Source organism: Excalfactoria chinensis, chromosome 7, assembly GCF_039878825.1.
Source record: "Excalfactoria chinensis isolate bCotChi1 chromosome 7, bCotChi1.hap2, whole genome shotgun sequence".
NCBI lineage: Eukaryota > Metazoa > Chordata > Aves > Galliformes > Phasianidae > Excalfactoria > Excalfactoria chinensis.
Window position 1 is genome coordinate 21563425 of NC_092831.1, and position 24587 is coordinate 21588011.

General features: G+C 35.4%; 2 protein-coding genes across 4 annotated transcripts in view; one reads left to right on the top strand and one right to left on the bottom strand.

Annotated features, from left to right (window-relative positions):
* The window catches only part of ITGA4 (integrin subunit alpha 4), a 31451-nt gene extending 29730 nt beyond the window's left edge, over positions 1 to 1721 (top strand). The window contains exons 26-28 of the mRNA XM_072342369.1: positions 99 to 197; positions 375 to 494; positions 1328 to 1721. Coding sequence (XP_072198470.1) covers positions 99 to 197; positions 375 to 494; positions 1328 to 1420 — 312 coding nt within the window. The 3' untranslated portion in view covers positions 1421 to 1721. The remainder of the gene's footprint in view (positions 1 to 98; positions 198 to 374; positions 495 to 1327) is intronic.
* Positions 1722 to 4509: 2788 nt separating this feature from the next.
* CERKL (CERK like autophagy regulator) overlaps positions 4510 to 24587 on the bottom strand; it is a 51620-nt gene continuing 31542 nt past the window's right edge. For 2 of the 3 annotated variants that reach the window (XM_072342372.1, XM_072342370.1), the window contains exons 4-13: positions 21712 to 21775; positions 18730 to 18872; positions 12844 to 12918; positions 11456 to 11633; positions 11153 to 11221; positions 10732 to 10760; positions 10539 to 10647; positions 7657 to 7753; positions 6228 to 6400; positions 4739 to 5496 (exon numbers count right to left, since the gene is read on the bottom strand). In XM_072342372.1, coding sequence (XP_072198473.1) covers positions 5415 to 5496; positions 6228 to 6400; positions 7657 to 7753; positions 10539 to 10647; positions 10732 to 10760; positions 11153 to 11221; positions 11456 to 11633; positions 12844 to 12918; positions 18730 to 18872; positions 21712 to 21775 — 1019 coding nt within the window. In that variant the 3' untranslated portion in view covers positions 4739 to 5414. Of the gene's footprint in view, positions 4650 to 4738; positions 5497 to 6227; positions 6401 to 7656; positions 7754 to 10538; positions 10648 to 10731; positions 10761 to 11152; positions 11222 to 11455; positions 11634 to 12843; positions 12919 to 18729; positions 18873 to 21711; positions 21776 to 24587 lie in introns of those variants that run through there. The other variant, XM_072342371.1, reaches the window with a different exon arrangement.

Below are 24587 nucleotides of genomic sequence, written 5' to 3' on the forward strand. Positions count from 1 at the left end.
AGCTGTGTTACCATTTTTGTTGGTTAAGAATTAACATGTTGAATTAAAAAAAATAAAATTAAAAAAAAATGTGATTTTATGTTGCTGTTTAAAATCAGGATGATGCATCTACATTGAAGTTTGAAGTAAGAGCGACAGCCTCACCAGAAAAGAATGCGAAAGTTATTGAACTACAGAAGGACAAGCAAGTTGCATATGTAAGAATTCTCTTACTGAATTTATGATAAAATAGTTACACTAGAAAAGAAAAAGTGTTCTATACAGATTTATCCATTAAGACAGTATTCATTATTTAAGAATGTAATTAATTTTCCCATAAATAGCATCTTTTAAGGAAAAAAAAAATAACATTAAACTTATTTTCCATCATTCAGGTCTATTTGGAAGGAGTGCATCACCAAAAGCCAAAATACCATGTCACTGTATCAATTATTGGAATAGGCTTAATAGCTGGTATTACCTTGTTTTTGCTTCTTTCACTTCTATTATGGAAGGTAGGTTTTCAGTATTTCTCCACTATTCTCAAATTAGGAATTCACACTCTCGGAGGATCTTTGGATTCACTAATTCAGCTTAATGGATAAAATAATAATTTATTATCTGTCCTTTCTAAAGGAACATAACTCCTAATATAGTGTGTTTTCAAAAATACTTATCCATCTTCCTTTGCTTTGTCTTATACATATTCCACATTTTGCATTATTCAATACTATAAACCCCTCCCCAAGTCTGCTGTGCCATCTAATGATTTATGTAATTAATTTCATAAAAATTGAATTGTTCTCATGGAGTGGTGCTCCACATTTCACATCACTTGACACACCATCAGTAATTATCTATGAGATAGTTTCTTGTCAGAATAAAATGATTTAAACTACTACATAAATGCTAAAAAAAAATCCTGTACACAATCAACTAAGAAAACGAAAGAAGAGCTGCTCTATTATGCAGTTAAGATAGTGTGAGTTACCTTTACCCTGCAGGCAGACTTTCTGCATGATTTTTCCTGGGAAGTGTACAAATGAAACAGATTAAACTGGAATGTCTTATTACCATCTCATAGTTTTAAAAAATGCTGAATTTTGTGGGCAGTTCAGTCTGCTTGTTCTTACTCCTTACGTCAGGAGGGCAGTAGCCTCCTAAAAAGTAAAATAAAATTAAAAAGCAGCTCCTTCTTTTAATTGATGACTACCATTTGGTTACTTAGTATGACAAAACAATGCCAAATACAATCTGTTCATAAGCACTATAGATAGAAATTTTATTTTAGTTACACTGCTTAGATTTGATGACATACGTAATTTTGGAATCTGTTGGTGTATTTCAGATTGGCTTCTTCAAAAGGCAATACAAACCAGTCCCTCAGGACATGAATAGAAGAGACAGCTGGAGTTTTACAAGTGGGAACAAAGATGACTAGGAGGACAAATAAACTGTGTTTTGAAATGGAGAGTTTAAGGCTCAGGTTAATTCTCAGGAGAAACACCAGCGAAACAAAATGTGGTCATGAGCTCACTCGCCCTTACAAAACAACCCTGTGTTTCCTAGATCTGTACTGATGACTACATCTTAATAATGTTCAGTTATTTTTCTAATGTGAAAATGGTAAAGCAGTTTCTGTTTTTAAGTCTTACAGTGATATCTGAAATACCATCTCTGGTTTCAAACAGACAGCAAAACACTAAAAATAAAGAGAAGAATAATTACTTACTGGAATGAAGATGTCTGAGAACGTAAAGTGTGACCAATCCTGGAAAACAAGATCTCAAACGTTAGCATGAGTTACTTTTATGCATTTTCAACTTTCAGTAATCTTTTGATTAGACATTCGAGAAGAAATACTCCCTCAGCATGGTTTGGCAGTTTTACAAGAGTACATTAGCTTAAACCAACAGAAGGACCATAACTAGAGTGCACAGATGTAGAAAACAACTATCAGAAGTTCTCTCGGGCTTCCAAGTTAACCTCAAAAAGCTTTGGTTTCACGGGCACAGCTCTACAGTATTGGAGACACTTAGTCAGGCAAGCCAGAGCCAGGAAAGCTAAAGGTTGATTTATAACAGGGAATTCTGTGTGGTAGCCTGGACATGCAGCACAGTATTCTCTTGTCAACTGTAGAAAGAACAATGTATAGGAGATCATAAGTTGTAGCCATCTGTAACATGGTACAGAATGACAAAAATTTCTAATCCATATTAGAAATGGCAGACAAAATGACAGAATTGCTTTGTCCTTTCCTCAAATACCAGTGCCATGATGTTTTGGACTTCTGCAGTGAAATATTTCTATGTGAGGTTTTTTTTAAAGCAAATATTTATTTTTATTTATTTGAAGATTATTTTTTTTAATAATACTTAGCATAGTAGCCTTTTGTACTACTTCCAGTATCTGAAAAAAGCAGACTTCACATGATGAGAAAACAGACAAACAAATGCACCCCACCACACCAAAAGCCATCTGTACTGAGCCAAATTTTATCTTTAGATTGTCCACCTGAATGTATGTAAGAAGCCTTTTGGAGGGCTAGTGTGGGTTCTTGTGAAGTTGTTAGTTAATAATCATCTAATTTGGCATCTTCAGAACCAACTGAGTAGAAAGGCAAATGACTGAATAGAAACATGGTTTAAACCACTGATCTGCTACTACAGGAAGTTTCTTCAGCTAGATAAGTTTGCACTGCCACCTAGCTTTGGTGAAATAAATAGTACAGTCCACGAGAAAACAAAACAAAACAAAACCATAACTGCTCCCCAGTACAAATGCAGAATCTACAGTGTCATCAGTAAGTAAATTGATTCTAAAAGCAGTATGTCATAAGGCCATTCTTGCCCTGACTTGATGTCTTTCTGAACTGTAAGGAGAAACAAGCTTAACACATACATACACTTTGAAGCTGTACTGTCATATGATATTTAGTTCAAAAGCAATGCATAGTTCCTTCAACAAACACTTTTGCAAATGGTTTGTATTTGGTGCCAGAAAATCCATATTGTCCACAAATTATAAAGGCACTGGGGACCATTTTTATAATTTCCATTTGCTTAATTTGATGCCAAAGTTGTGGATCCCTCTAAGGTAACTTTTATCTCAAAAATCTTAGGCAGTGTAAGGACAAATGAATGTGTATGTATTTTAATATAAATATATATATGTATATCAAAAAGCGTGTGAAGAATGTGAAGAATGAAATACTTTCTTGTAAGTCTACGAAACATACAAAATGTTCATCTTCCAAATGGCTTTAGTGATTTTTTGCACTTTAACCAAAATGGCTTTGAACATAAATTTGTTTGATATTACAGCATATAAATATACCTCAAATGCTGGAAAAAGCATTAAAATTCTTTTCAGTGCAAACAATGCAAAGAAATAAAACTAAAGCATTTTATTTATCTGTGAATTAGTTTACGTAAGTCAGTAAATGTGATAACGTTGCCTTGGAATGCTTTCTATTTAGATTTTGTTATTAACGTGTAAATGTTGGTTGCCTCTTCTTAAGATATGAAGCAAAAGTCAATTTGCTGTTAGAAACAAGGTTGACAAAAACAGATGTACACTGTCTTAATGGTGGCAAAATTATGAAGCATAACTTGGTTTTACTTTACTAAAGAGAACTCCAACAAGTTGAGCACAAATGCTGTTTCTTTTCTAAGTTCTTCTGTTAATGTTCAGTTATGTAATAAAACGTTACATCTACGACGTGTAGCTGGAATATTTGTCTCATACACCTTTAGGAAGTTTAGTTTAAATTGCCATAAACGTTAAAACATTTGGTGCAACACAGTATCAAGTATAGCAATGTAATAGAGTACTCACTGTGACTCAGAACAGCCATCAGCTGAAATTAGAGGATCCCACTGAACATCAGGAAAATTCTGTTTCCCATGAAGATAGCCCAGAACTGGAGCTCAGAGGGGTGCTGTCATCTCCTTGAATGCCTTGATATCAGTTTGAATAAAGCCCTGAGAAACCAGAGTTGACTTCATAGCTGCACCACTTGGACCAGGAGATTGGGCAAGGACCCTGTCAGGGCCAAGTTCGGTCTGAAGGATGCTATCACCCTGCTCTGTCATCACTGCCCCAGTGCCAAGCAAAACTGTAGCAAAAATGTTCCTATAGTGATTGCCTTTGAAAGAGGCATTATGTTGTCTATGAATTTGGCTTTTACTACTGGCCATGTTTGTCCACAGAAACTGCATGAGGTCTCCTACAAGTAACAGCTTGTTCTGAGGACACAAGTAGCCATCTGCAATACTTGTGTAACTTATTTACCACCAGTAAGACTTTCTCATAAGATTTAAAATAGAGTAAAATACGCGGCTCATGTAAGTATTACAGATCCCATGTAAAGGGATTTACTGAAATCTTAAATGACTGGATTTCTAAGTATACTGAACTACGTACAGAATAAAGATTTGGAGCAGCCTGTGCCAGCCATGAGAAAATGCTGCTTTCACACCACTGTCCATCTGCTTTTTTCATAACAATTCATAGGTGAACAGAACCACATGCTTAGCTCTGTTGCACTACAGACAAACCCACCAGGCTGCTACTTTTCATCATCATTCTGGAAAATGGCTCTTTCTTTGAGAATCCGGTCTTAATTTGCATTCATCTCAAACATTTGTAGAAAACATTTAAGAAGTTACCTAAAAAAAAAAATAAACACTTACTTATAAAAGTATTTATACCCTTTAAGATAGTTACCAAAATTTGAGTCAGTGACAGAAGGTTATTTATCACAAATTTATTCTCAGCAACAAGAAAAATTATACTTACTACACAGTCAGCTCTACAATACATTAAATATTTTAATTTTTATTTTTATTTTTTACTTTGTACAATGAGTAGTCATTAAAATGCCTTCCATCAAAGAAGCTGCACATTGCCATGTTCTTTTTCATTACTGTTTGACTAGAAACCAATTTGAAAACAAGCAGGAAGGCAACATTGTAAGTGATACCTACAACTGGAAATACCTGATCTATACTTTACCACTATTCCTCAGTGCGAGCACTATCTTACCTCCTCTCACTAGTTCTGTTTAAACTGAGCAATCCAACAACATGGTAACAATGGCAAACTCAAAAATACTTCATATTAAATATACTGCAGAAGCTTGAATAATTTTAAAGAAAAAAAAATCTTTCCATTTATTCTGATAGGTTATTTCAGAACCCAAGATTTATTAAAGAAATCAGCAAAATAATTTTTTCTTCTTAAGCCTCATTAAGTTTTTTTCACAGTCATATACAACTTCATAAAAATATATAAGGTGATAAAAATTTTAAACCAGAAATATAATAAACATCCTTTCTATTACAACCAAGTTCAGTGAGTGCAAGAATGGGACATTAGAAAGAAAAGCGAACAGGTGTGACGAGGACTTATACGGAGCATTCAGTGTGTTCCTTCTATATGCAGTTGCATGTTGCTTTGGAACTCTCCAGATCATCAGTGTTCACTCCATAGAGATTAATGAGTTGAGGATGCACCCTGTGAAGTGAGGAAGTCAAACTATCAATTCTATCAAGTCCTGCAATGTGTGACTTTTTTTTTTTTTTTTTTTTTTTTTTTTTTTTTTTTTAAGCAAATATACATAAAGTGCTATATGGAATAAAATAACATGAATTACATTTTGACATCTCCTACAGAGTCATCTCTAGAAGTATATTGTTTTCTCAGTCACCCTATAATGAAATCAGTCTTCTACAGCTCAGACTACATTACTCTGACCCTGTGCACACTGCAGAAAAAAAACGAGCCACCTTACATTTATTTTTATTGCTAATCCTCCAATTTCTCTGTGTATTAATTAATATTCTTTCTTTGATCCTATGTATGGTCACTACTCTCAAGCACCACCAAGCTTCCCACAGTTAAACAGTTATGATTTTTATTAAGGTTACAAACAGGGCTTTCCAAGCATACCCAAATAAGTCCTCCCAGACTCACTGAAGTTCACACTCACCTGTCCTACCAAACAGAAGGGTGAAGTGAAAAGGGCTGAAAGGGCAGAAGAGGAGCTGGAAGGCTATAGGGGCCATAAACCTTTCCAGAAATGTGCACAAGGCAAAGTGGCAGAGATCCTGCATAGCAGGATACAAAAATATTATTCTTACATTATCTACAACACTCACTTTTGGTATATTTTTATATATACATCTATGATTGTAGTACTAATCTACTACAGGGATATTGTCCATACACATAATACTCAGCCTTACCGAACATGAACTTCCGATGCTTCTACTAAGTCCCCATCTATATTCCAAGGGTAGTTTTCAACTACAGCAGTGGCATTCAAATCCATATTTTCTTTGGCATCAAGCCCACTTTTGATTCTCGGTTGCACTTTTACTTCTTGAACTGTGTATGTCTCAACAAAGGGAAAACTGAACTAAACCAAACACAGGCATATGTTAAACAAAGATGAAAGCTATAGGTGATACTTTGCAACAACCTGGATATCATGAATTTAAAAAGCTTGGGGATGTTTTTCCTTCTTAATTGTATGAGAACCCTTACCTCTATATGTGAACACATGAGACACTGTACATTCTAAGTAGCATTTATGCATTACCTTCTCTTTTTTATCCTAAATAACACCTCAGGGGAAGGGAAAAAAAAAAAAAAAAAAAAGAGCGTATTGTTCCACTTGCATTCTTATATCAGACTTACCACATGAGGTGGTGTATTTTTCACATGCCAGAATGGCGTATGCTCTCTGAATACATTAAAGTTCATGGAATTTTTTTTCCTATCATTTGTTCATCACTGCCAGTGATCCTGTCCTCAATTCTCAAGTGAGGCTCTAACACCTAACTATAATTTTTAACTATAAAGACAGAGAAAAGCAAAGCCTTCTTCCTCCAAGTGCATAACTATGACATAATTGGAAAACACAAACTGTTTCCTAGAAGCATCTGTTAGTGCTGTCACACGGAACTGCCACCACCTCTGTGACAAACTCTGACTGCTCAAAGGTTATCTAATACAAGCTTGGACGTGCCTGTAGCCACCACCTCTGTGACAAACTCTGACTGCTCAAAGGTTATCTAATACAAGCCTGGACGTGCCTGTAAAGTGAATTCATCTTCATTTTTCCTTTAAAAAAAAAAAAAAAAAAAAAAAAAAAAAAAAAAAAAAAGAATATGACCACAGCTTTGATGTACAGTTCTATAAATATTCATTACTCGATGGAATATATATCTGCTAAAATCAGTGGTCATAATCTAATGCTGTCAGTGTAAGGTTCAGCAGTTTGTAAATGTTGCAGACTTCACCTTTTTCTTACAGAGGTGCATTATGTCCCTGAGTCTGCGCTCTTGATATCTTACACAGGATTTAAATACAGCATGCATTTTTTCTATTGTGCTGGAAAGGCTTTATTCCCATAAATCAATGGTACATCAAAAATACAGTTTAAACCACAACAGATGGGCTGAAATAGGCTAATCGGTATTAGTCTGGTGATTTAAGGGAAAAAAAAAAAAAAAAAAAAAAAAAAAAAAAAAAGTCAGATAAAAAGGGGGCTAATGTATTCTGACAGGAAGCTAAGTCTCCTTATGAGGATGCTAACATTAACTCTTCCAGCATGTCTACTTTCATGATTAACTGTTCTTATTATAATCACTAGAATGAAATTAACAGTACCTGATTTTTCACACTGGCATATCTTTTCAGGTGTTTTATAAACTCAGTTCGGGAGGTATTCTGCACAACAATCAGAGCCATGCTTCCATTATTTAACCTGAAAAGCAGGCAGACAGTTCCCCAAAGTAAATACACTATTGGAAGTCTAACAGGCTTTTAGGTGCCAGAGTACATTAATAAAATAGTTATAATTTAAATATATACTTTTTAACAAAACAAGATAAAAAAAACCCACACCTTCATAGATTAACTAAATTGATGCAGTTGAAATTATTTACCATCCCTATACCTATAACATACACTGTAGTAATGACACATTACTTCTTTATCGATGGCTATAATTTATTAAACAGTATGCATGCTTAAATAAAAATGCTTTCCTACTTAACAGCAGAATTTTTAAATATCACTAATTTGTTTTTACATTTTCTCCCTAACAAAGTATAATGATTACCAGAAATGTTGTGTTTAACTGCTTCCAGGACATGTGCTCCTACATACCACACAGTGCAGTTAGACTCATTCAGCTACACCATTAACACTTCAGCCGCCTTAATGAAGATCCTAGTCTTAACTACGCTACTATTCAAACCCTCTTTGAAATTCTCAGAAGTGTTCTACATTTAACGTGTTTCACAAAGAATGAATAACTTAAAAACTGAAGGGAATCTTGCATAAAAGCATACATTAGAGGTTAATCAAGAAGAGATCCTACAGTGCAGATACTAAATGGTGCTAGGAACCTACTTGCACTGATATTTAGCACTTCTAAACTTCCGACAATGAGCTAGTACTACTTCACAGGCTCCTTAGTGCAACTGTTCCTTGTCACAGAAACTAGCTGCCTGAATGTCTATAGAACCATTCCTAAGTCTCATTCAATTTACAGAAAGAAAACAACTTCCAAAAAGTGTGCCTGGTAAAAATGCCAACCACTGCTGAAATTGTATTTTACATACTCAGAAGATACATTTATTCATTCAGTCGAGCAATCAAGAAATAGGTTAAGGTCATTTCTAGACAATATTTTCCTGCTCACGACCACATGTCTCCCTGCTCAGGGCTTCCTGGCCATTTAACAACTATAAGTGGAACATTCTCAGACTACTACCTGGAAAGATAACTTTTAAACAGCCAAAAGTCACATAGCATAGCATTATTTTACTGATATAGAAAACAATTTTTTAGTAAGATCGATACAGTCGCCTCCTTATCACATTTTTACTAGAAAAGACATAGTGGGTTACTAGAGAATGCACCCAACATTACAGCATTTTATTTTCTGAGATGATTAAGAATTCTCTTTAATTCTTTTGAAAGTCTAATCTGCGCTGAAGCATGACACGCTGCAGATTTAGGCTTGTATAAATAGAGTTGCAATTGTCAAAGCATTCATTCATCTTCAAATGTCTTCACATAGCAAAAAAAAAAAAAAAAAAAAAAAAAAATCATGAGAAAAAACAGATTAGAATGAAGAAACCTAGATGTACTTAGCTGACACTACCATAATGGATCTTGCATCTCAAGCAAACAGTGCAACATTTGTTTCATATGTTGAAAAGCTTTACAGTCAAGATATTATTGACTATGAGAAACGGAACAACTGTCTGAAACAGTTACACTTCCCACCCTGCCAGATGACTTCAATCCTACGAAAATATTTAAGAAAGAGCAAAAATCATATATAAGATAGGGGATCCACTAAGCAACTCTGCTGAAGGAGAAACAGGCTCATTCAAACGTGTAATAATTGCATGGAATAGTCTTAAAATTCTGCATCACTGAGGAGCAGGTGTCATAACAGATGGAAAGAGAAAGCAAAGCTAAAAAAGACTATTCACTTCTTGTCAGAAGGTTTCTGCTGGAATATAACAGTAAATTCTGAACAGAGATAGTTTTCACAAGCTTTCCTAGAAGGGGAAAGCAGCACAGCAGTACCTTAAAGTACTTCAGCAGGACTTCTGGGACTAAGAAAAATTCTCCATAATATCTTTATCAAACACATTCATTTCTAAGTCATTTTCAATAAGGCAAATCCTACCAGATCAGCAAGTAATTTGGAAGATAAATGTCTGACCAGTCCTAAGACATATGCATTTTCACTAAAGGTAATTAAACAAAACAGACTCATTCCATAATTTTTATGAGTAGTAATGCATACGTAGTAATCTATAATGCACAATAACAGTTTCTGAATTCTTATTTGAGTATTGTATTTCACACCCAACTGTGAAATTCATACTTGCTATTATTCTGCTTAATTGTTAACTGAATATATCAGCTACAAAGATTCATCACCTGATAGCTGTTTGAGCACAACACAACAAGCTTTCAACATTGAGCCAAGGCAAACTGAATCAGTGTCAACAACCAGATTACATACACATTTATTTCCAAAAGCCCTAAATATAAAACAGCATTTCCTAAACTTGGCAAAAAAATAAAGCAAAATACAAGTATGAATTTCAATTCTTGACAGAAAGACTCGTACTTCACTGCTCCTGACTCTAATGCAGAAGACAAATGGATGGTGCGTTTACACTTGAAAAAGTGAAGAAAAATCTAAGAATGAAGTTTCTACATATAGCCAGAGCCTACAACAGACAACTGCTCGATGACTACTACTTAAGTTGGACTTGCCAACTAATTTAATCACAGCAATTATCTACTCATTATTCTAGTTAGACTACTTGACCTTATTTGCCTGATCCTAAAACTGATTACAATTCCTGGGATTATCAAGTCTGCTGCAGTCCACACTCCCTCCCTTGCTACATAGTCTAGACTACCTAAACACAGCCTTGTATTCTTGGAAAAGCTGAGGTCTTAAGGTAAGATGTCAGAATTTATAGATGTGACTAATTCTTTAAACCTCTACTGACCTCGTATTAGGTGCCAAGCCTCTTGGTGCCATTGAACACAGACAAGGGATTGCCATAATGCTCACGTTCAGGAAGTCACCCTGAATTTTGCGCCACTGATCCTTGCTACCTAAATATAACAGAGTAATTCATATTACTCCAATTTAACCATACAGAGGTCATTTTTAAAATAATCATAAAAGCTAAGGCTCACCTTTTTTTTTGTTTTTCCCTTTCTTCTTCCTAGAAGGGTGAAAACATATAGAAAAAATATTTTAAAATGAATTCATCACATATAAATAATATTTCTTTGGGGAAAAAAAAAGCAAAAAACAAACAAAAAAAAAAACCAAAAAACAACAAAGTTTCACTGGAGGAGAGAAATAATGGAACTGAACAACACAGGAATATTAAGAGAAAGTCTGCTTTGTAATAAACCCTCTGTAGTCTCACAGACAGAGAGGGACTATTTTACAAAGTGTAAAAGTTCACAGTTGTCAAAATAAATGTTTTTTCCTTTAAGATTTTGTTTTACCTGATGATTAAATTTGAACAAAACACAGAATTTGCACAGTTTTCTCTTCATCAATATATACTTTCTTACAATTGGGATTGTTTGAATCAGTTTTACTTACCCACCATTCTCACAAGAGTCTTCCTGTGGAATTTGTAGAGGTAGAAATGATAATTCACATTTCTCCGTCCTGGAAAAGTATTTATGTTTAGTGTAATATTTACTGTAATCCAATTTTCTGACTGCTAGACAAACTTTGATTCAAATTAAAGTGATTTTAAGGAGATGCTGAATATAACAAATTTAGCAACCAACAGATGATAAGACAGCTAAACTACTGTTTTCTATATTTTACCATATTCATTATTGCATATTCCTCAAGAAAATGAGAAATAGTAGAAAAATGCAACAACTTATGGCATACTTGAGGTCTGCCAGTGTTTTGATAAAAGCAAAATCCTTTCGTTGACTTGAGGGCATCCAACGGTGCTTTTCAGCCAAAGCTAGAGTCCTTGCACCAAAACCAAACATAGCTGAGAACCCAAAACGCAAAAGCCTGCTTGGAGTACTGAATGTACAGGCATCTACTGGTTGAATATGACCTAAAAATTAAAGACAAAGATCAGAAATTACAAATAACATCAAACCAAATATAACTTACTATTTTCTTTTCACCTGATTTAACTGAAAGACCAACAGAATCTTCTCTCCTTAGGAAGTCAAGTTTTATTATTGGAATCAATTCAGATACAATCAAGACTGAGAAGTACTCATTTCAGAGAACAATGTTCAGGAAGCGTCAAAATGTTAAAATGTTTATGGCAAAAATCCATCCAACCCGTCAGGCAATACATAGTGTGACTTTCAATTACTTTACAGAGAAAATGTGCAGTTACTACGTAAACACATTTGAAACCTGTATTTAAGAGCCCCTGGACTTCTCCAGTTTGATGAGTTCTCATTCTCCAGACTGCAAGGTCTAGAAAAAACATGTTCAGGATGAAGCTTCCTTACCCACTATTCTCTTTTTGAAAAAAGTTACATATATTCATATATATAATGTATCCTAAAGAAAACTTACTTTAGGTGAAACATTGACCTTGTTCAGCTAAGCATTTGCTACTTCCTAAGTCCTGGAAATACGGTTTGCACAGGCAAGTTAATTGTTCCTCTTAGCATAATCAGATTTTCACATACAAAACCCCATTTGTTGTGCAGATCAGACTGAATGGCAAGCAGTGCAGTTTTTCTAATAAAGCTTTCTTACTTGCTTCTTAACTGTTGTGTGGTGTTTTTTGTTTTGTATTTAAAGAAATGTACACAGAACTAAACAATACTTTCTCAGACATATGACAATACTTTCCTGAAAAGCCCAATCCTACCCACTTTCTCAAGCAGGAAGTATTGCATAGTGTTTCCTACTGTCACCAGCAGGTGCACTAAATTAATCAGATGAGTTTGCAACCAACCAATGCATAACAACACATGGAGTAACACAGTTCATGCTATGTAGTCCAGAAAAGGTTACTCTTTGCAATAAAAGAACATCAGCAAGAGGAAATGAATCCTAGAATTGGCATTATTCTACAGCAAGTCTTTGTTACCAGAAGATGAGCCTTTGTTACTAAGCTATATGTAAAGAACATTCCATACTCCATAAATCAGGACAGAATCATTTGGACATAAAAGTCTTACAAAATAGTTTATGGTGCTGTAGCATAACACTAGGTGTTTGTTAACCAACTGGCTACAGCAAATCCCTAAATGCTGCTTCACTATTTAAAAACTGACACTGCATCTATCAGTATTTACCCATTATGATGTGCAGCGTTGCAGTAACTGCATGTTTGATACCATAGAGGGTGTAGGCCAAAATATTAGTAGTACCTGCAGAAGTAAACACAAACTATTGTAAATAAGATGGAGAAAAGCAAGAAAAATATATTTATGGCATGTAAACATTTATAATATATAAATGTATAAACCAAGATGCTTGATACGTTTTCAAAGGAAAAGAAACCCCCTACACAAATTATTCAGACACAGTAACAGCAAAACACTGAATAGCACAAATTAGTAGCATACAAAATTCCAGAGATCTACAAAATCCACTCTGTACATTCATTGATACATACCATAAAATCTGAAGGCAAATATTGCCTTTCTTGTTGCTGCTTTTAACCTATCTCCTTTACAAATACTTTCTTTTATACACAAGTGCAATACTGGGAAAAACTACTTGATTGTCTGCCTGCTGGTACATCTGGGGAATGCTGTTTTGTTGTTGTTGGGTTTTGTTGTTGCTGTTTTGGTTTCTGGGAGTGGTTTTTTTTGTTTGTTTGTTTTGTTTTGTTTTTAAGTTAGAAAAACAATATGACATTAGGCCACTGAAAATACCAAGTTTCCCAGGCAAAATTCCACAAGATCTAGTCAGAATGCTGCTTTTCCCTTGCAGATTGTATCTTAGATTCTTAGAAGTAACAGCAGATATTGTTGATTACAGCATGTCAGTTTTATGTATAAGGAGAATATCAATGACTGAAAAACAGCTTTTGTTAGCCAAGTAGCAAGGCCAAAGGATTCTATTTTGCACAACTAGAACACCAGGGCCTGAAGCCAAGCAGAGAGAATATTGAGCTTCTTTATAGCACTGAGTAAGGCATGAGTAATTCAAGAACAAATTAATTCAAATTACAAAAATTGCAAATGATCAATTTAGAACCTAACATCCCATAAAGGAATAAGTTCACTTACTCAAATTTTCAAATCATTTTCTTGTTGCTTGAATTATTTAATATGCTACAGCAGCAATAGACAACTCTGGTTGATAAATTTGCCTTCAATTTTATGGATGCATTTAAATTTCTCTGTCAACAGTGGGGGAAGGGAAGCAAGGAAATGGAAGAGATCATCATATTTCAAATAAGAGGCACTCAGTATCTCAATAAGCACTTTAAAAGCATTATATACCAGACTGAAAAATTATGTCCTTCTCAAAGCTTTGCAATCTTTGATGTCACTTTAGTGGTAGAAAATCACACCAAATACAGGAAGACTGATGTACATAGTTGTGTAGCTCTAAAGTCATCTTGTCATTCTTATTCAGTAGTACATGCTTTGGTATTTTGTTTTCCCAGTAATTTCTCTGAATAAGAAGTATCTCGCAGGGCATCTGTTACCACTTTAGGTCACCTTAGTCTCTGGAAGCAACCAGAGTGCTCAGAGCCTCATGGAAAGCCTTCACAACTTCAGAGAGAGATGCTCTGAATAAGGGTCTCAGGGTAAGGTGAGTGAATAAATGAGGCACATGCATCAACATAACAGACACATTTTTTGAAGTTTTCTTTGACTACAACTGAGGATCTAGTCTGATTATGTGCAGTTTTATTCACTGAATAATTCAAACAGAAATGTAATTTAACTCACATATTTCTCAGAGTTTTGAGGTGACTATAATACTAGTTTATTTTTCCTTTTCTTAAAGAATATATTTAAACATGTCCAGCAAATTGGGATTATGAAGCACTTTGAGAGAAGAAGAAACCAAATATCTTCACATCTTAGCTTTTTTTTTTTTTTTTCCCTCCCCAAAGAATTTTTCTTTACATACAGTACCGAGAAGTGTATTTCATTATGTAAACTATAATGTAAGTAATCTCCAACAATTTATACCCAAAAACTCAATGAAAAGCTATTTGAACTTTCCTTTCTGTACAAAAGCAAAGGCAAAGTTGTAGCTCCAGATGCTGTTTAATATTCAAATCAGCAACTTTTATCACTTCAGTGAACATGTGATATAGTTCCATACAGAAAACTTTGGGATAAAAAAAAAGATAAGTCTGACCTAAAAAGGTACTCTTCAGAGAACTGTACAAGCCTGTGCTTACAGCATTACATGTCTGAATGATTTCCAACATTTAGACTCTAGATTCAATAACATTTATTTAGTCAGTGAAGCTCAAGTAGGAGCTCAAAGCATTCAGAAGTATTTCCTTGGATCATTTTTTAGTTTATGAAAGTCTAAATGATATTTATGGGAACCACTTTTTGAGAAGAAAGAAAAGAAAGAATGTGCTTTGTAATTGGGATAAAAACAAAGGAAATCACCCAAAAGCAGCAGATCTTTCCAAGTTATGCAGTTATTCTGATAAATATTGTGTTTCTATGCCATTGAAGATCAAGCTAACAGAAGAGCACATGGTAGAATAAACTTCAGAAGATTGGTTTTGTACCTCTTGAGCTGGAATTCTTCATTTAAGTAAGAGTAATTCATCAATACAGATGGCAGCAAGATAACAAATGGCCAGGGCTGAAATCAATACCAATTTTCATGCTGACTTTAATGAGAGTTAAATCTCATTCCTACTAAACAGGATAGCACAGATAATTGCATTCTTGTCTTAAATCTGTGGAACTCATTAAAATATGCAGAAGTAAACAAGCCAAAACCCCACTGCCTCCTGACTACCGAGAAAGTAAGCTCTGTCTGTGTTCAAAAACATAAATACTGCATGCAACTAAGCCCTTCCACGAGCTGCAGATCCTGAATGGGCACAGTAGAGCAGTAGAAAAAGCCAACACCTTTTCCAGAAAACACTCTTAATACACACCTAGCAGCATTTTGACCCTAAAATGGATTGAATTAAGCATCCCTTTATCTAGGTCCTGTAAAAAGAAGATAACACAAAGAAAGCTTATACCAACAGAGATAAAACAATCCATCAAAGTTATACAAAGAAAAATGATAGGATGAAAACTTTGCTCACTTAAATGGTGATTCAATAATAGTGGCTTTAATGCCATGATTAAACTTTTCAAATCACCTAAGCCCTTTATTTAACCCTAAATGAGCTTGGAATATTACTTACCATTAACAAGATGGTTCCCCTGAACACTACTGTACTACACTGCAGAGACTAATAACCTCCTTTGATGCTCATGTATGGGGGCTTGTCCTCCCCACAGAGACTTTTTTAGGTCTCACTCCAACTACTCAGTTTACTGGAAATCAGCTTAAAAGTTTTTGACAACTCCAGCATCTTTGTCAGACACAATTTTAATGGAAACAAAAATAGATTTTATTATTTCAGAACCATAATCCTGTTCTAAATATTCACCCTGTTTCCTGACATTGCCAACAACTTCCTACAACCTCCATCCTACAAAATGCACAAAAGCATCATGATAAGGATTAAGTATCTGCAGGTCACGTAAAAAATGACTGATGGAGGTACCAAACAGAAACTGTAGAGAAAAAATTGTCCTTGGAAGTGCAAGCACTTCTGCAGTACAATTAACTTAATTAACCAGACAACATGAATATTCATAAGGCTGTTAATGCCTCCCCCATCCAAACAGATAAATGTGATGTAATGACTTCCTAGTCAAGCATAGCTAAAATTCTGATGAAAACTGCACCAACATTTTGGTTCTTTGCCTGAAATATCATAGAAATTAACAGTCCCTCAGTAATATTTTATTTTATAAATTAATTGGAAACCATGAATTTATTCAAATGAACCACTTAGGACCGAAAGGCTTACAGCTATTGGATACAGATTGACTCCTGCTCATCACATCAGGATCACTTTCCATGCCCTCCTGCTCCCTATGCAGCCCCTCAGCTGTAGTTCCCATAGCAACAAGCCCTTGTTTGTGGCTGGTGGGACCACCACAGGCCACCCTACATCACCCCTCCGGCTGGGATCACAGGAAGGCAGCCTGGGAGCTATGGCGATGGTGCTCTGCCAAAAGTATGCTACCATTAGATCTGTCTGCCCAGAAGGGAAACAGATTCAAAAGCAGTTTCTCCCTATCAGGTGGACTGGAACTTCAAAATGCTGTTCTATCTATTGACAACACACCAAACCCAGATCTTAATCTATTCAGAGAATGCAATCCCACAGAATCAAAGAACAGCATAGAACCTTCAGGGATGCAGCATCCACAGTTTTTCTGAGCAGCCTGTGCCAGTGCCTCACGCCCTCTGAGTAAAGATCTTCTTCCTAAAATCTAACCTAAATATCTTTGTTCTTAAAGCCATTCCCCTTTGGCCTGTCTGTCAAATCATGTAAAAAATTGGTCCCCCTTCTGACTATAAGCTCCCATCATGTACCAGACAGCCACAATGAGGTCTTCCCAGAGCCTTCTCCAAGCTAAACAAGCCCAACTCCCCCAGCCTTTCTACAGGTGGAAGGGTGCTCCAGCCTCTTGATCATCTTCATTTCTTCCCTTTGGACCCTGCAACATTTTTCTACTCTTGCTCAGCCAGAAAATCCTAATCACTGGTTCAATGAAATTACAGGTGGAAAGGCCACTGAGGTACATCTTTATGTGCTTGAGTATCACGCTTACCTATTTCCTGACTACTTTTTGAAATATAAACACTACTGAAATAAAGGAAGATACTTAGGAAAACATTAAGAAGTTTCTCACACATTCACTAGTTAAATTGATCCCAGTCTCTTTTAAGGAAGCCTACAGCAGTCTGTGAGCAACTTGCTCATAGTCAGAAAGCATGGGAAAAGGTACTGGAGAGGTTCCACCCTGCCACCACCTAGACACACATGCAGCCTTAACTGACAGGCATTGTTCAGATTGCTATACTTAAATCCCCTTGCAACATTTCTGAGACCACTGCATCTTCTGCCAATGCACTTCCAAGACTGCTGTTCTTGACCTGAAAAAAGCTAGTAGAATTTCACATTCCTAGGAGGAACTGCTGCTGGTTTTAATACTGATATTAGAAGTGCAAAGCCAGTCAAAGCATGTAAAACTTGCTTGCTGAATTTACAAATGACTTACTTCTGTGGGTTTATTTTTTTGTTTTGTTTTTGTAGAAAGCTGAAAAGAATAACTTGCTGTTCTCTTGGATGAAGGGGTTTATTCCCTATTGGTTAAAATTATCTGAAAAATTACAGCAACCATTCACACTGGCAGCCACACCTAAGGGTACTGGCCATGCAGGCCACTCTAAGGGGAGTAACCCAGAAACAATTGTAGAATAAGCCCTGCCTGCAGTTCTGCCTGATCTAAGTTACACTAAGAAGGGCAAGAGGAAAACACTGGGGAAGGAGAATAGAAAAAAAATTAAGAACAAGAATTATGTACAAGATAAAACAAGAACAAGAGGATCTCTCAAAATCCACAGATCTGTAGAGGTGAAGGAGAGATAAAGCAGTTTTGTGTACATGTTTTTTTGATTTTTTTTTCTTTGTTTGTTTTTTTAATATCATTTCCAATATATATTCCTGGCACAGCATTTAAAAAATAGACCCTAAGCATGAATCCAGCTGAGAATCTGCCAAGAAAATTAGAGAGAAGAAAAAACACCATGGTTTGTATTAAAGATGTTCTAGAAAACAAAGTTTACATTTGACATCATTTTGGTTGGCAAATAAGTGCAAAACAGGATCTTCGCATGGATCGTCTGAAGGCAATTTCAGTTTTCTTTGCCTAAAGGGAGCAGCTCTGGAGGAAGAGCTCATCTGTGCCATTACTATAAATTATCATAATGATTTAAAATCCAGTGATTTGTAATCAATCTAAATCACTAATTCAGGTCATTTATTCAATAGCTCCCTTAAGTAACTGAAGCTTTAGTACCAGGAACTGCCTTCAGTAGCCAAACCTACAAAACATGCCGAAGGGACCTAGAACAAATCACCAACAAAATGTAACAGTGCTGTTTAGTCTCACCTGCTGGTATCACTCCAAGAGGGACTGATGCTCTGACAGGCGCCAGTATGTAGTCTGTGCTTTTTCCAGCATCAATCTGGGCTTTAAGTAGCATACCATGAGCAACTTCACTGACAAATCCATCTCCACCAACACAAACTACCCTATTAAAAAAACAAAAACACTTAACAGTTCAAAAGAAACCATTCCATAATTGAGCAAAGCAGAAGAACGCAGGTAACACACTACATCAATGCAATGGTACTCCAAGCAGCTGAAATCCATTCTTACTTTAGGAACAGTTAAACCTTACTGTCAGATCAGTGCATACCAACTAACAAGATATAAGCATCCTTGTTTCTGCTTCCTTCTCTTTGAGCATGAATAACTATACTTAACTTCTAACTCACACCTCACCTTATAGCACTGTAGCCACAGAACCAAGCAGGGGGAGGACTCAAGCACATGTGCAAGCACTTCAGAGAAAAAGCTCTCCAAATCTTTCAATACTGACCACCATAAGCATTCTGCTGGTTTTTAATTGCCATTATAATAACAACTAATCAAATATTAAACTAAAAATACTTGAAAACAGCTAATCCCATGCACTATGCAGACAGTGGAGGGATTTAGGAAGGTATAAAATCCTCATACCAGCAATCCTTTGCATGAAGGTACTTAATCACTGCTTCTGGAGCATGTAATTAAACTCCCACCTGCTGTGGTTATAAAGAGTGTATTTGTCTATAAAAGCTCTGTTAAAGCAACTGCCCGTTGTGGTTGTCACTTTTTGTTCTGTTTATTTATTTTAGGTAAATATGAACACAATTCTTCAAATAAGCATATTTGAAAGTTGAAGGTTTTTAAGGTACACACTCTACAGGGAAAAAAAAAAAAAAAAGTAATATCACACTCCATATGTTTACAATATAGGTAAGTCAGGTTTACTGTATGAGGTGCTTATTTAAACTGTTTTATCATATGTCCATATGATTGCAGTTGTGAAAATATGTCCAAAAATTCAGCCAGATAAAAATGGTCCACCTTTAAAAATATATATTCATGATATAACAAAGTGCTTAAATTAAATCATCTCATCTCTTCAGTTCATGTCATTATTTTCTTTCTACATCTTAATTTCTAAGTTGGAAAGAATATTGGCAACAACAACAACAAAAAACAAACAAACAAAAAAAACTTTTCCACTTGGATTCTGTTTTTTTCTGTTCTACTACAGTGTGTAACCAGGAGTTAGATTTTTACTTCATTTTTTATTTAGTTTGATGGAATCATAGAATCCTTAGAGTTGGAAAGGATCTTTAAAGGCCATCTATTCCAGCTCCCATGTGATGAACAGAAACATGCACAACTAGATCAGGTTGCTCAGAGCCTGGGCCAGTCTGGTCTTGAAAGTCTCCAGGGAGTATGATAAACCTGGAGGGACTTAAATGCAGATTCTAGGTATTAGCACTATCGAAAACAGACACATATTCTTCTGATTTGGGGGGTCTGTATTGTTATTATAAACAAAGGATCCAAAAAATAACAACCAAAAAGTAATGTAGCTAACTTTATTCTTTTAATTCATGTTAGTCCTCAAGAGTTTCCCTTTTTGCCAGAAACAGAGATGGCATCGGACACCAGGGATTTCAAATCTAATCAGCAAGAACCTGTTATGCATAAGGAGTGGAAAGCCTTGAGCAAACAGATTTGACTAAGACCACGAAGAAGGCTTCTTAGAGGAAAAAAAAAACAACATCTGTCTAATCATCAGACACAAGTTTCTCAGTCATCTGTTCCCTAAAGTCTGACTAACTCTAACTACTCTAAATAAAAACACAGATGTATAGGCTCCTGATTAGGTAAGAAATACTTGCATATACCTTTCATTTCTCTTACAGCACAAACAAGAGAATGCAGCTCAGAGGCAGTTTGCATTTGCTATGCACACACTCCTTAACCATGGCTTAGCCCCAGGACAGGGGAAAGCACACAGCCAACTAGGGTAATTTCTGGTGTGGATAAGAAAAACAGAAGTGGATAGAAAAAGAGTGGAAGTCATATGCAAGACACTTGACATACACCCATGATGTTGCAGAACAGCATGGGAGCCAGAGAAATCTGGGAAAATAAATGAAATAGAACACAGTCAAGACCAGCTCTGACAAAGAATTAAAGCACAGCAGTATTGCTTACAAAAAGTACCAGGATACAAATACACAGGACTAACCTTACTGTAGGTGGAAAATTTTCAAATTACCTCATTTACTGTTTAACATGTAAGGAATCATAACTCTTATTGAGGGAAATTCAAGATAATAAATTGCACTTTACTATGCTGCTTGCTTACTCCAATGAATAAAACAATGCTGTGTCTTTGAGAAACAGAATTGCTGTTATTCTGATTTGTAAACAGGCAACCAAGCAACATTGTAGCTAACTTGAACAAAACTGAACTGGAAGCAAAACTGGAGACTGAAGTCTACCAAAAAGCAAGCAACACTACTCAATAACTGGATAAAAGTTAATGGAAACAGACATCAGGTGGCTGCCAGAATTACTAAAGGGATGGAAAGAATTACTCTTAACATTAATATTCCCTAAAACCAAACCACTATCGCTTAGGAAGGACAGGGATCTGTTCAAATCAGGCATCCTCGCATCATACTATTTTTTTCCAACTTTATCTGTTCTATTTCCTTTTTTACCTGGCTTCTAGAATGAAGCCTTATAGAAGCACTCCTTTGACTTCGCCCAACGTTCAAAGATAACAATTTAAGAAATCTTTATGCTTATTTGTCATTATTTATGAATTAAAATACAGACCTGCTGACAGGAAGTAATAAAAAAATGAAGCATCTAAAGAGAATTCATTTTCTCAGTCTGAATATATATCAGAAACAGAGTAACTCATAAAATACCACTTGGCAGACTTTAGATGGAATACAAATAAAAACAAGTGTTACAACATTTACTAGTGTTCACAGCAAGTAACTGACTTACCCATCAAACGCCTGGAGTTCACACTCTTTAAGTACTGACAGAGCATGTCCTTCATATTCAGTTACTGTGGAAAACAATATTACTCAGTTTTCAGAAGATTGGATAGACTGATTTTTTTCACCTCTAGCATAAGAAACATACATTAATTCAGTACAGAATATATTTTTGATCTTTAAAAACATTACAATTATGATGTAAGTTGTGCGATTACACTACCAAAAGGGCAAGACATCAAAACTCAGCTGGCATCAGACACATGGCTATTCAGAGCATTTAAATTCAGAGAATTAGAGAAGATGTTTGTTGCATCAAAATGGAATTTGTAGCATTGGTACAGTTGGTAAACTTCAGGAAAATGTAAGAATACCCTCAGTTAAGACTGAATTATTTCAGTATCAATCACCTTTAATTGTCTTTGTGTTAGGATACGCAAACTGCTAAATGAAAAATATCAGGAGTTGCACACAGAAATATGAAATCAAGCCAAATACCAGTGACAACAGAATACAACACACAGAGGAAGGTGGCACAAGTATGCACCAGAGTTCATAGCCTCTGGAGGAAATGAATCTGTCAGTCTACATTGATGTCTCTGTGTTTGCTGATACCCCACATTGTACCATAAATGCCAGTGAAGACAGGATAAACTGGCATACTACAGATGGCACCGAGCATCATAACTACATTTAGCATTTTCCAGGCCAGCTTTGCCAGAAGAGACAGCCCAGCTGCACCCACCCATCAAAGATTTTTGCTGACTGACATGACACTTGCAGATGGATTTTTTGTGTAAGAATGTGCATCATTATATGCAAAATTACATTAATCTTTTATGCTTGTCTGTCCCTGGTGCTAGCATAGTTCAAAGCTTTTCTCCAGTGTTTCTAAATACTGTTAAAATTATTAGTCTTGGTGTCTAAAACAATCATTCTGTATCAGTACATGTTACAGTGTCCTATTTCTGCAGACTGCTCAAATGCTGCATAAAAAAGTTGAAAATAAGTGTGTGCACAACTCATTCTTTAAAAGCCAAAAAAAAACCCAACAAAATAATATTTTTTAAAAAGTGATAAAATCTCTACACTACGCACTAAAAGCTGTCCATCAGCATACAACTTCCAAATGTAAAAACAAATGGACACTTCATTCTAGTATCAAGTGACAGTGAAAAATAAGTCCTGGCATGGTTGATCGTGTAGAAACTAAAAACACTGAACAGCAACACCAAGAGCCAACTACCAAAACATGAGATGGGATGAAGAGTTTTCTCATTCAGCACTTCATTGTCCAAATTTGTTGTTGCTGCTTTGTTGATGTTTTAAATAACCTTTCAGTCTTATATTGTCTGTGTACAGCAAATCACTTCAGAGACTCAAACTTACATTAACATTTTCCTTCAATAAATTTTAGACTTTAAAGCAGTGTAGACATGAAGACTAAAAGTAAAAACTATCTTCAGTATCAAAATTGTACAGAAGCTTTCAAGCATGCAGTTATTGCCCCCTGAGTTTTGGGTTGGTTTTTGGTTTTGTTTTTTTTTCAAGAAAGGTGGCACCAGAGAACAGAAATTTCTCTCAGCTCCTTTTCCATTTCTTTTCTTCTTTCATTTGCTTCTTTCTCCTTAATACTCAGTTCCTAATTATTTACCGGCATTTAAAACTCTAATGCAGTTTTCTCCTTTCGCCTGTAGGAGGAGCGTTAGGCAGCTAATAAGCACTTTAGTACTCTGATATTGCCAAAAAAGCTTTATTTTAAAGGATAAGCAATTTCACATTTATCTGGCTAACAACAGCAGGGTGTTGTTTGTTTGTTTGTTTTTTCAGAATTAAAATAAAAATAATCAAAATTAAATTTTCAACTGTTTCTATTCAATTAGGAAAAATGTTTTTAAAATCACAAAGAAAGATATTCACAGCTTCTATTAAATTACGTGAAATAATCTATAAAACTTGATACAAATTTGGCTTATTAGTTCAGCTTTAGGATTTCAGCCAAAAATGTAATTTCATACAAGTGAATGATAATGCTGCCATCAGCAGAGTTTAACAAATGAGGCTATCTTCACAGTAAAAATAAACAGCAACCAGTAGTAGGGAAAAATTCCAAAGGATGATTTTATTTCAATAATCACGTAAAATGAAGTAATTGCTAACTGAACAACATGACATAGTCACCTCCTATCACTACGTAGTTGTAACAGAAAATTCTATTTCACAGTTCAATTGATTTTCTTTTAAAACGTGGGCTAAATAGTTTAAAAATGTTTAGATACAGATTATAAAATCAGCAAGATCCATCTCATACAAACACTTATCTCATTATTATCTTATTGTATTATTTTTATTGCTATACCTAAATAAGATTTGTTCTGAGTGCTTTTTGGCCTGTAACCTGAACTAGCCATGATTCCATAAAACGTTTAGGCAACAACTGCAAGTTAAACAGCGTCTTTCAGCTGGAACCGATCATTTTGCAAACTAATTAGAACAAACACAAGAAAAAAGACTTTTTGGTATTAAAACATTTTGCACAAGAGTTTACACTTCACATGGATATGAACAGCAGTATATTAGAGGAAGTTATAATGCTATGAATATAATATTATTAGCATTGAATAATACTAATACCATTTCTCCAAAAACTTGGATGTCTGGGGGGACCAAATCTGATGCAGCAGACGTTTCAGTCACTTCACAGAATGGGGCAGGAGTGCTGAGATCATTACAATTTTACTGCTTTAATAAAATCTGTTCAGTTCCTTACAGGAAGTCAATGAAATAGAACAGCCAAAGGGCAAATTCAGTGAAAGATGTAAGGACATAATGCATAACCCTGGCAGAATTTAGAGCTTGAAATCCAAAACTGGTACTGGACAC